The 13,253-nt window shown below is 29.2% G+C and overlaps 3 protein-coding genes across 3 annotated transcripts; all 3 read right to left on the reverse strand.

The window, feature by feature from the left end:
- Positions 1 to 1,392: 1,392 nt before the first annotated feature.
- Positions 1,393 to 3,294, reverse strand: GO595_001154 (ARF GAP-like zinc finger-containing protein; the record flags this gene model as incomplete). Its single annotated transcript, XM_067913921.1, has 1 exon — positions 1,393 to 3,294. One exon carries the CDS (start codon positions 3,292 to 3,294, stop codon positions 1,393 to 1,395), a length of 1,902 nt encoding a protein of 633 aa, XP_067778772.1.
- A 7,259-nt stretch (positions 3,295 to 10,553) lies between these two features.
- On the reverse strand, positions 10,554 to 10,982 carry GO595_001155 (eukaryotic translation initiation factor 1A-like; the record flags this gene model as incomplete). Its single annotated transcript, XM_067913922.1, has 1 exon — positions 10,554 to 10,982. The coding sequence occupies one exon, from the start codon at positions 10,980 to 10,982 to the stop codon at positions 10,554 to 10,556; it is 429 nt and encodes a 142-aa protein (XP_067778773.1).
- Positions 10,983 to 12,098: 1,116 nt separating this feature from the next.
- On the reverse strand, positions 12,099 to 12,878 carry GO595_001156 (uncharacterized protein; the record flags this gene model as incomplete). The annotated part of the gene is made up of 1 exon (XM_067913923.1): positions 12,099 to 12,878. The coding sequence occupies one exon, from the start codon at positions 12,876 to 12,878 to the stop codon at positions 12,099 to 12,101; it is 780 nt and encodes a 259-aa protein (XP_067778774.1).
- Between the last annotated feature and the right edge of the window lie 375 nt (positions 12,879 to 13,253).

Consider the following 13,253-nt stretch of genomic DNA (forward strand, 5'->3'; position numbering starts at 1 on the left):
GCAAGTTCATCATATCAAAAATTCTTTTGAATACATGTTTTAGATTTTACAATATTAGAGTTAGACCTATTTTTATTTAGACATTGACAAAAATATATATAATTCACAATTTTTTTTAAAATGGTCATTTGATCTGATATAAACATTTTAACAGTACTCTTGGAATGAATTTAAGCGGAGAATTAGGTCATTGAAGAAGAACAAACAAAAAAATTTTTTGAACATTTTCATTTCGAAGTTTTTGTGTTTACGAAAACAATATTTTTATGCACTTCAGCATATAACGGCTACGGTTTTACGACCAGAAATAATATCATTATTTGTTGAGCTTGAATACAACTAATTCAGAACTTGAGATAGACCCGTTCTACTATTCAACCATCCCATCAATAAAACTAAAAATTCCTAAAAAAGAAAAAATGAAACAGATTAATTACTTAAATTTAAAAACAAAATCAACTAAAAGTAGTGAGGAAATTGATAAAAGGTTTAAAATATTTTTATTAGAAAAAAAATTTATACTTGATCATCTTATAAGAAGACATTTTAATAAATGGAAAAGTAAATGCTTTTCTCCACAAAACGCGCGTGACTATAATGATCTGCTCCTTGATTATTCTATTCCAATAGATATAACATTCAATGAAATTCATGAATCAATTGAATCTTTAGATCTTCAATACCAAAATGATCAATATACTCCATTGTACAACTCGTTCCGTCCAACAAAAGAACAAGAAAACAGAATCAAATCTGCAGTTAAAAGAATTGTCTCCTCCACTTTTGAAATTTCAAATGCAAATAATTCATTAGGAACTCCACAAAATTTAAAGGAAACTTCAATAAAAATGAATAAAAATTCAAAAAATTCAGTTATCACTGATATATCATACGATCGAGATTCATTAAATGAGGCACTAAATGGAATCAAATGAAAATACACCAAGTACCTCTTCTCTTCGGCAAGGTTTTTGTTACCATAACGTTTAAAATGCATCTTTAATTGATTCAACCATTTGATTGGATGAAAAATTTGTTTTCTCACAACAAAGGGACGAAATGAAAGAAGACCATAACACAAGAACAGAGTTAAATTTACATAAATATGAAAAAGAAACATATTCCTTTGATTATAATAAAGAGCAGAAACATATGTTTCCAAAATGAGACAACAATTTTTTAAGAACTAATCACACCAAATAATACACATTTATCAAGAAGTAATTTTCATTCATTCTATTTCTTCTTTTGTCAAGAAAATGTTTTCTGTTTTTTAGATCTAATTCAAAAAAGAAGCAAAAACGATCAAATTCGATTGAATCTCTTATCAAAAAGTTATATAGTTCATGATTTATTTATGATAAAATTTTCTATCATAATTATTTTCAGGGCTCAATCCTTTGCCCTTAGTAACCTTGTAATTGTTCTTATTTCGTTTGTCACAATTAGTTCCTTTTGTTCCCTTAGTCCATAAGGAGCGAATCTCGTTGATGTCGGAACAAACTTTTGCACTTTTTCAGAATCCGATTTTGTTGTATTTTCTAGGAAAAGTTCAACAAGTTGCTGATTACCTGTTGCAACTGCCATAAGTAACAAGTCAACCTCTGTTTCTTTTGTTTTAGCGCCGCAGTCAAGTAAAAACTTTACTGTTTCGATATTCTGATAAAATATCGCATAGCATAACGCCGTCCATTTATTGGTATCAGGTTCGTCAACTTCAACAGTACAACTTACAGCTATGGCGACAATGATTGGATTACCAATGGCAGCAGCTGCATGTATCGGCTTGATTCCTTCAAATACATCAGTGGCACGACCAAAGTTCATGGAATGGACAAGCGCACGAAAGTCAAGGCGCTCAATGGACTCAAATGGATCTGGTGGTGGCGTTACTGTGGCCCATTGTTTGTTTTGGTATTTCTTTAATACATACATTGTTCTGATATCATCGTCCATTCGTGGTCCTACTTCAACATCGCAGTCTTTGGAAAGAAGTAAACTGTTGGAACATTCATTTGTAAGGACATTGAGAAGATTATGATAAAATGGATGAAGCTTATCAAGAATAACTGAGCGAATTTTGGATACTTTGGTGGACATTTGTCGATGTGTTGAGCAACATTTGAGGCAAAGTCGATTGCCCCAATTTAATGCACACCATGTTGCATCAGTAGCTCCACAATCTGCACAAATCATCTGGTTTGTTGAGTCATCAGTTGTCTCTGGCTCATTACCTCGTATCATTTTTGTGTTATGATTCGCAAAAATTGATAGCCATTCATCAAGATCATAAGCTGTTAATGCTTGAAGAATTATGGTATATTCAGGGGATTGAACTTTGAAACAGAATCTGCGCTTCTTTTTGTTGATAGCAATAGCTGTAACAAGGAGAAGCGAAAACGAGGTGTCCTTGCGACCGTTTATGGGATCGTACAACACAAAAACGCCTTCGTCAAAAGTGGCGTATCGTCGTACCCAACCGCCGACCCTTTTCTTGGAACGATACCAAACGACATGTGATACGTTTGGGGTTGCAATGTTTTTGACTTTTTTCTCACGTATTTCCCAACAATCGATAGCATTTCGATATGCTTCGTTTTTGGTATTTGAAGATACGTCATTTTTTGCTATGAAGGTAGAAATTAAATCTTGCCTCTTGATATAATCTTGTGCTGCTTTTTGTTGATTGTTATTTTTTGTGAAAAATATTCGAGTTGACCCAAGAAATGCAAGAATAACTTCTAGTATAGAGGTGTTTATACTTGGAGTGGTGGATTTTTCTGAAGTAATGAGAGTTTTCATTGTTTCATATAAAATGCTTGAACGATTACACATAACATTTTTAAGGTTAGTTTCGGTTTGTGATATTATTTCAGGTTTTGTCTTGGCGCCTAAAGCTCCATATTCTTCAATTACTTTTTGAAATTCGTTATTTGATTTATTGAACTCAGATTTATGTTTTGATATTAGTGGAAGAAAAACAGATTTGATTGTATGTAATTGTTTGCAGCACTCATCAACTGAGATTTTGAATGTATCAAAAAGAGTACATATTGATGTCAACAAATCTTCAAAACCACCAAGTAGTTTGCATTCATTTGTTACTTCATGTATTTTTTCGAATTCTTTTTTAGCATCTGCTAAATTTGAAGATATTTTGGTGAAGGAATGATGAAGTTTGTCTATTACATGTATGTAAGATGACTGTTCTTTTAATCGTGCTAACATGCTTTGTTCAAGTAAAGGTGATGGATCGAAATATTGAAATAAATCTGGCTCGTTTGATGAATCCATTTGCTTTTTAAAAGGTTATGTGATAACTTTTTCAATGTATAAAAGGAGTTGTTAGAACGTTCATATCGGCAACGAAAGCATGCTCTCAATTATCAAACGCAGGCAAAATCCTCTTCTCAAAAAGCTTTTTACTGTTTACAGATTGTGAATATATGTATGGCGGTTTATGTATTGTCTGTGGGAAATTTTGTTTCCCTTATTAATGATTGAAAAATAGTTATACTATAGCAAGCCACTAAGGCTTAGTGACTGAGCATAGTAAATTTTCGATATCGAAAATTATTGAGCCCCAATAAGAATTCGGAAACGATAGACATTAATAAATAGATTTAGTGAAATCAGAATTTACTTTTGATCATCCAAATAGTTACATGTCTTAAATTCAATTTCACTCCAATTAAATTTATATGCATTTTATTTGTATATTGGATTGAGAGAAGGTTCAGACAGAATGCATTAATGTATAGACTCATACAAAATTTCAGTAAATGTGTGTAGAAAAACTTGCATCGGCAATGTAATGAGGTACGGTTGGAACTAAATCCGACAACCCCTTTTATTTGAAATAGTTTATAAAATATAAAATATTTAGTTTTTTAAATAAAATTAAAAGTATAAGTTTCGAAAAAGAGTAAATTTACTTTAAAAATTATATACTAAAAGATCACTCGGACTCTAGAAATCGTGAATTTTCGATTAAGATTTTGAAGATAAAACATTAAAATACAGCTTGTTCTTAACCCCACAAGGAAATTTTTGCAACATGTTCTGGGTGCTTTCAGTGGGTATAATAAAAGTGACATTTTTGGCGCACCCCCAGAAAATATCACTTTCACGGTTATTTTGGCGGGAATTCGACTGTCGATTTTTTGAGGTATATATACATAGGTTTAAAAAAGCACTTCTTGTACGTTAAAAAAACGTTTATTTTTCATGTTATTTCGCAAAAAACACGATGAAAATAGGAACCATCCATCCTCCACTGAATTCTAGCATGCTGTATCAAAATATGGCTAAGGAGCTATCCAAAACCAATGTTAGATATGCAATCCGATTACTTGAAAAATATGATTATTTATGCGAACAAGTAATGACATTATTTTATGTTTTACGCAATGACCTCGAGATAAATGTTTCAATAAGACGTATTGCACGATATAATGAAGTCGATTTCTCAAATTTGTCAAAAAATCTTAGCAAACATAATCTAAAAAACCATCTCGAAGACCATTATCATTAACAGACGAACAAGAAATAGAGGTGTCAAATGAAATTTTGGCACGGGCGTGTGATAATTATGCCATGACATCAAAAGAAATTCGAAATTATATTTTTGATCGATTAGATGTTTTAGTTTCCAATTTGTGGCATGTTAACTTTATCAGAAGACATGAAAACAAAATTGCTTTGGCGGTGGCATATCCACAGGAAGAAGTGCGATTGACAGTTTCGAAGGATATTGCCAAAAAACATATATCTCACTTAAGAAAGTATATCGAAAATGTACCAACAGAACTAATCATTAACATTGATGAGGCATGTTCTAGCGACTGGATTGATAACCACCCAAAGCGTGTTATCATTCCTATTGATTACAAGAAGCAAAGCGTTCAGTATTCAGTGAAAAGAAATACAAGAAAAATATCATTAAGTGCAGCAATATCGATGGGAGGAGATGCAATTACATCAATGATAATATCGAATAAATTAAACCTCGATAGATAAAAAGCTGAAGCAGGTAATCGAGAGTGTCAATATTTTGTTTATCATAATCAGAACAGATGTTATGTGACCAAAGACATTTCTCGATCTTATATATTAAACAATAATTCCTTATATTAAGAGCACAGGAGATCTTTTAAAACTTCATGAATATCCTGCAATAATTTAAGCGGACAAATGCTCCGCTCATATAGATGATAGTATTCTTGATATTCTAGTGGAAGATAATATTCGTGCGATAACATTTCCTCCTCATATAACAAATCTATTTCAACCTCTAGATCTAGTTACATTTCGAGTTTTTAAACAATGAAAAAGCGCAACTAAATCGGTTTACAACAAAGGATCATTACTTGATTCATTTCATGTAAATATAATCGCTATAGAAAAAGCAACGATCTCACAAAATAATAAAAGTGCTTTTTATCTTTCTAATTTGATGATTTAAGGTTCAATAATCCGAATATAGCCATCGCTAGAGAATAATCCCTTCTTGATATTATTAATCAGTCTAATTTAAGTGATAATAGCTTTGATTGTTCCAAAACAAAGTTTGGATATATTTACAAAGTGCAGTTGATAAAATATAATAATAATTGATAATTCTAAATGAATATCAATTTTAAGTATAAAATATTTTAAAATTTTATTGTCTAACTTTTTTGTTTTTTATTTTATATCTTATCTAATAATTATCCGAAAAACGCAAAATATTTTTAATTTTGAAAAATTTTCACTTATTTCAAAAAGTTGTGAATGTAGAATCCTTTTTTAGTGTGGAGCCCTTATTTAAACCTCTGTAGTTCACATTTTATTAAAATATTAACATTAATTAATTAACATGTTAGAAGCTAGGTACTCGAACTATTGTTTTGGCAAATAAAATGTTATATTGAAAATGTTTTTTATTTTCCTAAAATCAATAAATTAAGAGATCTTTTTTGATTATAATATGAGCAATTTTCACAAAAGAAAGATTCTTTGAAGTGATCTGTTCAATCGCGATGTGATACCACTCTTAAGCCTCCAGCAGAGTGGGAGTTCGAAAAATTTGTCAATTTTTTTTGTGATTTTTTGATAATTCTTATAAATAAATATATGCATATACAATCATATTTAAAATATTCATTAAAATAAAATTTATATCATCATTTTTCTCGAAAAAGTAAATTCATAAAAAAAAAAAACATAATAAAAGATCACTGGGACTCTAGAGAGAAATTGTGTATTTTCTTTCGCCTAAAATTTTGAAGATAAAATATATAAAATTAAAATTATTTATATTTCTATTATTACTTGATTTCTTCTGCTGAATTTCTAGAAAAAGTAGAATTTTTTACAGCAGTTATATAACCGAGATTTAGCATTCAAATATTTGAGGGTTAATTACTTTTTGTATATAAAATAATCGTTTTATCACAAGAAAGCATTTCCTAAACCACGTCGTTTTTGAAGATGAAATGAATGATATTCAATATGATGGTTTCCAACATTCAAAATTTACTAATTTGTGAAGATTAATTTTTTTTGGAAATGTAAATTCAGAATGACACTATCTATCTACTTGTTCGGATCAATCATTAAATAAAAAAACGACATACAAAAAGGAACCGGAAACGTTTAACGATGCGTTCAAAATGGTTTTTCGTTCAATTCTTGAAAGCCGATAAAAAACCGACAATCTTGAAATATTTAAACGGAATTGAGTTGAAATACGGATAATCAAATCATTTGAATTGATTTGTCAAACTTTCGCATTCAGACGTTCAATTATGAAAAAGAAAAAAAGTATTTTTCTTGATCATTAAAAAATATTGAAAAAATATTTTGGGAATAAAAATACTATCATACCTATTGATGATTTAAGTATGCTTAAATTGAACTTAATGTGAAAATATTAGAATAAAAAATGATTTTTTCCTCATAATTAAATACCTTCAATTGAAAGAAAAATTTTTTGAATAGAACGAGAGAAAGTTTATGATTTTCTTGTTTCCTTGTCTTTCATATGCATTGTTTGAAATCATAATAGATAAAAAAATTCACATTACAGCAGAGAGTTTGAATCAAGCATATCATGAAGCATTAAATATTGATAATTCAACAAACTTTTCAGATGTTGAAATTTTGAGTGGTGAAGTTATTAACAATGGAACTGATTCCGATCAATGGAGAATGGTCCGCAATCTTTCTATTTCTGAAGGTGTTGGTATTATTTTTGAAGAAATTGTGTATGATTTAATACAAGTAGAAAACATTTACCTAGGTATTTCAATAGGAAGAGATATGTTTTTCAATTTTATGGGTCACCAAACTCTGAAATATGTTTCTTTTGCAAATATTTCTAAATTTCAATTAAACATGTTTTTAAGGTGCACTAACTTGATTGCAGTTGATGCTCCTACGTTGACTCATATTGATGAATATGCTTTTCAATTTTGTGTGAATCTTCAATCGATTTCATTTCCAAACGTTATCGAAATTTCGGATTATGCATTTTCTTATTGCACAGCACTACATAATGTTAGTTTTCCTCAACTTAAAAATTGTGGATCTAACGCTTTTGAGTATTGTTCAATTACATCAATGAGTTTTCCATTTCTCAATGAAATTTCTCCATATTTATTTTCTTCATGTGAAAGCATGAAAACTGCTTATTTACCAAATGTTACACCGATTGGAGCTTATGCTTTTTTTCATTGCTTCAGCTTAACCGATGTAAACATCACAAAAGTTGAATACATTTCTGAAGGCATTCAATTATTGTTACAATCTCAGGACTCTCGAATTACCTTCTATTATAAATGCAGGCGGACCTTTTCTTGTTGAATGTTTTAGGCTGGTAAATGTTTCTATGCCTAATGCAATTCGTATTCCAGATTATATGTTTATTAATTTAACATCAGCAATATCTCTTTATATTCCACAAGTTGAATCTATTGGGAAACATTCATTTGAACGTTTTCTTATCTTAGATAACATGTTTAAACATTTTAAAATCAAAGAAATTGATGATTACGCATTTTCGAATATTATTTATTTTGGTGATGTATTAACATTTGATTATTGTGAACATGTTGGAAATTTTGCGTTTAGTAATGCATTTGTATTTAATATCTCATTACCAAATCTTAAATCATGTGGAAATTATTCATTTTATTTCTTTATTAATTGTGAAAAATTATATTTTCCCAATCTCAAAAGATGTGGTGATTATTCATTTTCAAATAATTTTAATTTAATTAATGTTACATTTCCATCATTAACTGAGATTGGAGATTCACCATTTGAAAAATGTCCAAATTTAGAAATCATAAATTTACCGAATTTAAATAAAGTAAATGATTATTTTATATCTAATGTTAATATGAATAATTTTGAATTTTTAAAATTACAATATATTGGATCTAATGCATTTACGCAAGCATGTGATAAAGTTGAAAATATTAATTTTCCAGAAGTTATATCAATTGGTGATTATTTTTTAAAAAATTGTCAACGAATTCGAAGTATTTCATTACCAAAAGTTGAAAATATTGGCAAATATGCATTTTATAATTGTAGTAATTTAATTGAAGTTTCATTACCAAAATTAAAGTATTTTGAATCAGAATTATTTTATTATTGTAATTTAATTGAAAATATTTCATTACCAGCACTTGAAACTATTGGTAATAATTTTTTAAGTCATTGTTATAATATTAAAATAATAAATTTACCAAAAGTTCGAAATATTATTAACACGGCATTTTATAATTGTAGTTCAATCTATGAATTAAATTTAAATAGCATTACGAATGTAAATGAAGGACCTATTGCTAAATATTGTAAATCATTAAAAATTATTCATATGAATTCACTTGAAAGTTCGCCAAGATATTTATTTGCACATATGCAAAGTCTTGAAGAAGTTTCATTAAGGAAACTAGAAACTACGAAAAGTTATTTATTTTTTAAATGTATAAATTTACGAAATATTAATCTTCCAAATTTTAAAAATATGAATGAAACTGATTCAAGCTTTGAATTTGCATTTTGTTCATCACTTGAAACAGTTGAATTTCCATTAACAACTAATTTTTATGGTCGAAATACATTTCAAAATTGTACATCATTAGTTGCACTTAATTTCTCGAAAGCGATAAGAATTGTAGAATATATGTTTTTAAATTGTATTCATTTGACTTATATTGAATTACCGAAAGTTACAATGCTTTCGTCATATTGTTTTAAAGATTGCACATCATTAAAAGAAGCTGAATTTATAAGCGTTACATATTTTGAAGGCGATGGACATTTTTCAGGATGCATTAGCTTAGAAAAAATAGTTCTTCAAGATTTGGATGAAGTATCAGAAAGTGCGACAAAAATATTTGAGAATTGTAAACGCTTAACAATTATATATTTACCATCTTCACCACCAAAAACATTTAATGAATACATATTTTCAACTTCAACAAAAGAAAACTTAAGTATTTGTTTACCAGGTAAAGGTGCTTATGGTAATTATGGAAATGATTGTGGTGGAACAACATGTACTAAAAATTATTGGAAAGGAATAAATATTGAAGTTAATGATAATTTAATTCAGAAATGTATCTATTTACAGAATAATGATGATGGCAAGAGTCTTAGTACTAATACACTTTTAGTGATAATAATTCCATGTTCTGTAATCGTATTTATTATTGTTTTGTTATTTTATTTATATAGAAAAAATAAAAAAGAGAAAGAATCATTAGAGAGTATGCCCCATTTAAATATTTCGATTATTGATCCTCTTTAAAGAAATTCGTTTGCCTACAAATTATATAATATCAAACGAAAAAAATGGTGGTTTTTTGAATGTTGAGCTGAAGCAAACACAAATACCTTTGTTCAAAAATAAAACATTGTTCTTTGTACTTTAATAAGTACATTATTATTATATATAAAATTAAAGCAAATTTGTGAAAATATTTAATATATCTTGAAATTAATTTGATACTCATCTTGGAAAACATCATCTACATAACTACAATGGCTAACCTAATGCCCTCACTTAGTATTGGTATAAATAAAATATAATTTATCGAAATATTTAATATCTTTGATTTTTTTTTCATTATTACATTCACTTATGAAACATGACCTAAAGCATTTCATATAGTCGTTTGATTGCTCGAAAAATTTCAAGAAATAGATCTCAAAATTATCATATTAATCTTGGTTTTATTTTTTCAGTGTTTTAGTAATATGATTTCTTATCGAATGTAATCATAAAGGTAGATAAATATTATGTTTTAAACAAATTCTTTTTATTTTGAAGTATATACTTTCATTCAACCTTAAATTGTAATTGTCCAACATTGCACTTGATAAATAAAACAAAAAATTGCTTATCATGGGGTTAATAGATGTAAATGTGCTTAATTAGGGACAAGTTTTTGACCCTGGTACTGAGTTCTCACGAAAAGGAAATTGTGTTGCATTTTATTCATAATCTTTAACTCCGTTTGCAACATCTGCTTGAGGCACACACAAATCAATGACCAACCTCAAATCTTATCGATATCTTCAGTTGTCCACACAATCATTCCATCATCATCTGCTCCTGTTGCACCACCATCATCTTCTTCATTGTTAAAATCACGGTCAGTAAATTCACCTAATTTCTTCAACTCATGTATTTCATCTGGCCTGTACTTTTGGATGATATCAGCTTTATCGCTATCATCTTCTCTTAAGGAAATTAGCAATATGTCATGAAGAGTAATGAAAAGGCGTCCTCTAAATTTCCCCCTGATTTTACATTGTCTTTCTTTTCCGTCTTTACATATACATTGGAAACGCCTATCGCCAAGTGCTTTTATAACCATTGCATAAGTTTGCATTTCATCTTCAGCTAATATGAGTTCATTATTCTTGAGCCTTTCATTATTCTTTTTCTTTTGAGTGACAGAAGCGTGCTTCTTTGTTTTTCCCATTTAATGACCACAGTTTAAACGGTCAGAGTACAGAATGCGGTTAATTGTTTCGTCTGTCATTTTGCTTTTTAATTTAATTTTAAAAAGTTTACACAAAACAATATATTTAACGTCCACCTCTCATCAAAATTAATGCATTGAACAAATAGAAGAAATGTTCAAACATATTATTTTTAAAATGAAAGCAACTTTGAGAGAAGGCATTTGGCTTGTTTGTACATAAATTTCTAATAAAAATGAAAAAGAATAACAAAAATATATTTCTGTAAAATTTCGATTTAGTGATTGCTAACAGACGGGAGTTCATCAAGATTGACTATTGACCTTTTTATGAGATTTTTGTTATGGAGGTTACGGTAAATGAGAACCGATAAAATTATGATGCAAACACCGAAAAATGTAATTGCACCATAAATTAAGACGTTCCTAATGCTAACCTTTGAGCTTGAATCTTGCTTTTCTTCGATCTGTGAATTTTGTGCATTATTTAGCAAAACATTTAACTCAGGTAAAACATCAATTGGAATTTGTTGACATTCTTTTTTGTCATTGTCCCAGTGACACATTCCTTTACAGTCTTTTGAACTTGTGAAACTTGAACAAAAATTGATTTGGTTTGAAAGAATTTTGCCAAACGTATAATTTTCAGGAGTACATAGATTGTCGAGTGGTCCCTTAGATGTTCCTGGAACGCAGATTTTATTTGTATTACAAAATCCACATTGAACTCCTTTCTTTCTTGAAAAACAGATTGCATCTCCTGCATTGGTATATTTAGAGAAGCAAGGCTTTACTGAGCTATCTTGTTCATTTGAATGTTTGTAATTTGATAAAAATAAGGTACATTTTTTGGTTTCATGGTTATAATGACATTTATTTAATGTACACAGGTATTCTTCTCCATTGAATTTTTTACAAGATTTATAATGAATCGAATTTGATAAAAAGAAAAGAGAGAAAAACATTTTCAGGAACTGACATTACACTTTTTGAATCAATTCTGACGTCAAATTGGAAAATTGACAAGTTTACAAAAATCAAGCATGGAGTGAAATATCGAATTTATTTTAATCCAGATGAAAGAAATCTTTCGTTCAATACAAAAAAGAATGCTTTTTATTCATCTTTCTTTTTGTTTTCTGTTTTTTTGAGTGAATATCTGCATGCAAGATATTGTGACATGGCTGTGATAGCTGTCTCAAGAATGGAGAAGAAGCACCAGATTGAAGCGCGTTCTCCATCGTGTACGTTGAAGAAAACAGCTATAAAAGGTCCTGTCATGAATAAAACGATTGAACCTAAGGCTTGTCCCATTAAAATAGGTGCAATGAACATGTTAAGGAAATGGATTGAAAGAGATGGGAAAACATATGAAGGACTCAACATTTTGAATGTCCATTTCAAATGGAAAAGTCCTGTTTGTGAGCATGTGATAGGACCACAAACACCTTCAATGCTGTCATTGCATGGTATGAAAAATTGTGTTTCCTTTGGATATATTTGAGGAATAATCATTCTAAGTGACATTAAAACACCTGAAACAAAGCAATACCAAAGAATAAATTTCCATGTTCTTTCTCTTTCGCCTTTCGTGTTCTTTGGATCTAATGCACTGAAAGCAAAGTTGGAGAATAAAGGTTGGAAACAGATATGATACCAGCCAAGTTGAGTCCATATATTGTTGATAATGTTATCACATTTGTCAATAACAAGGTACTGAACAAATTGAAGAAATTCCATAAAGGCGAAGAAAAAGAAACAATATGAAATTCGATGAGCTCGCCACTTTGCTTCGGTATGCATTTTTTTCCATATTCCAACGCCACTGAAAATACAAGCACCAATGACAACACTTAATATCGTGAATAATAGCGTGAATTCCTTGTTGAAACACATTTTTTTTGAATAGTGAATTGACGGTTTAATATTGCTTCAATTCATTCAAAAAGCTTATAAACCGTTTGAGTCATTTGGCGTTTTTTGGTTCTTAACTCGGTTGACTTTTGGCACAATTTAAACGTCACTTTCTGTAAAACCCATTCAAAAAAAATTCTAAGCACCGGAAACAATTCAATTGAATATTTTCAAAAAGTTCTATCAACCTTTGACTGGAATGTGTTCCAAACAATATTTTTTTTTGAGCGTAATCATAGTGATTTCAATTATACTAAACTTTGCTTTCATTAAACATTCAGTAATATCTTTGAATATTTTGAACTTTGAACAATAAATTGTATTTTTAAGATTTAATTAGAATATGTTTTTATTGAA

The sequence above is a fragment of the Histomonas meleagridis genome, assembly GCF_020186115.1.
Source record: "Histomonas meleagridis strain 2922-C6/04-10x chromosome Unknown contig_12, whole genome shotgun sequence".
NCBI lineage: Eukaryota > Parabasalia > Tritrichomonadida > Dientamoebidae > Histomonas > Histomonas meleagridis.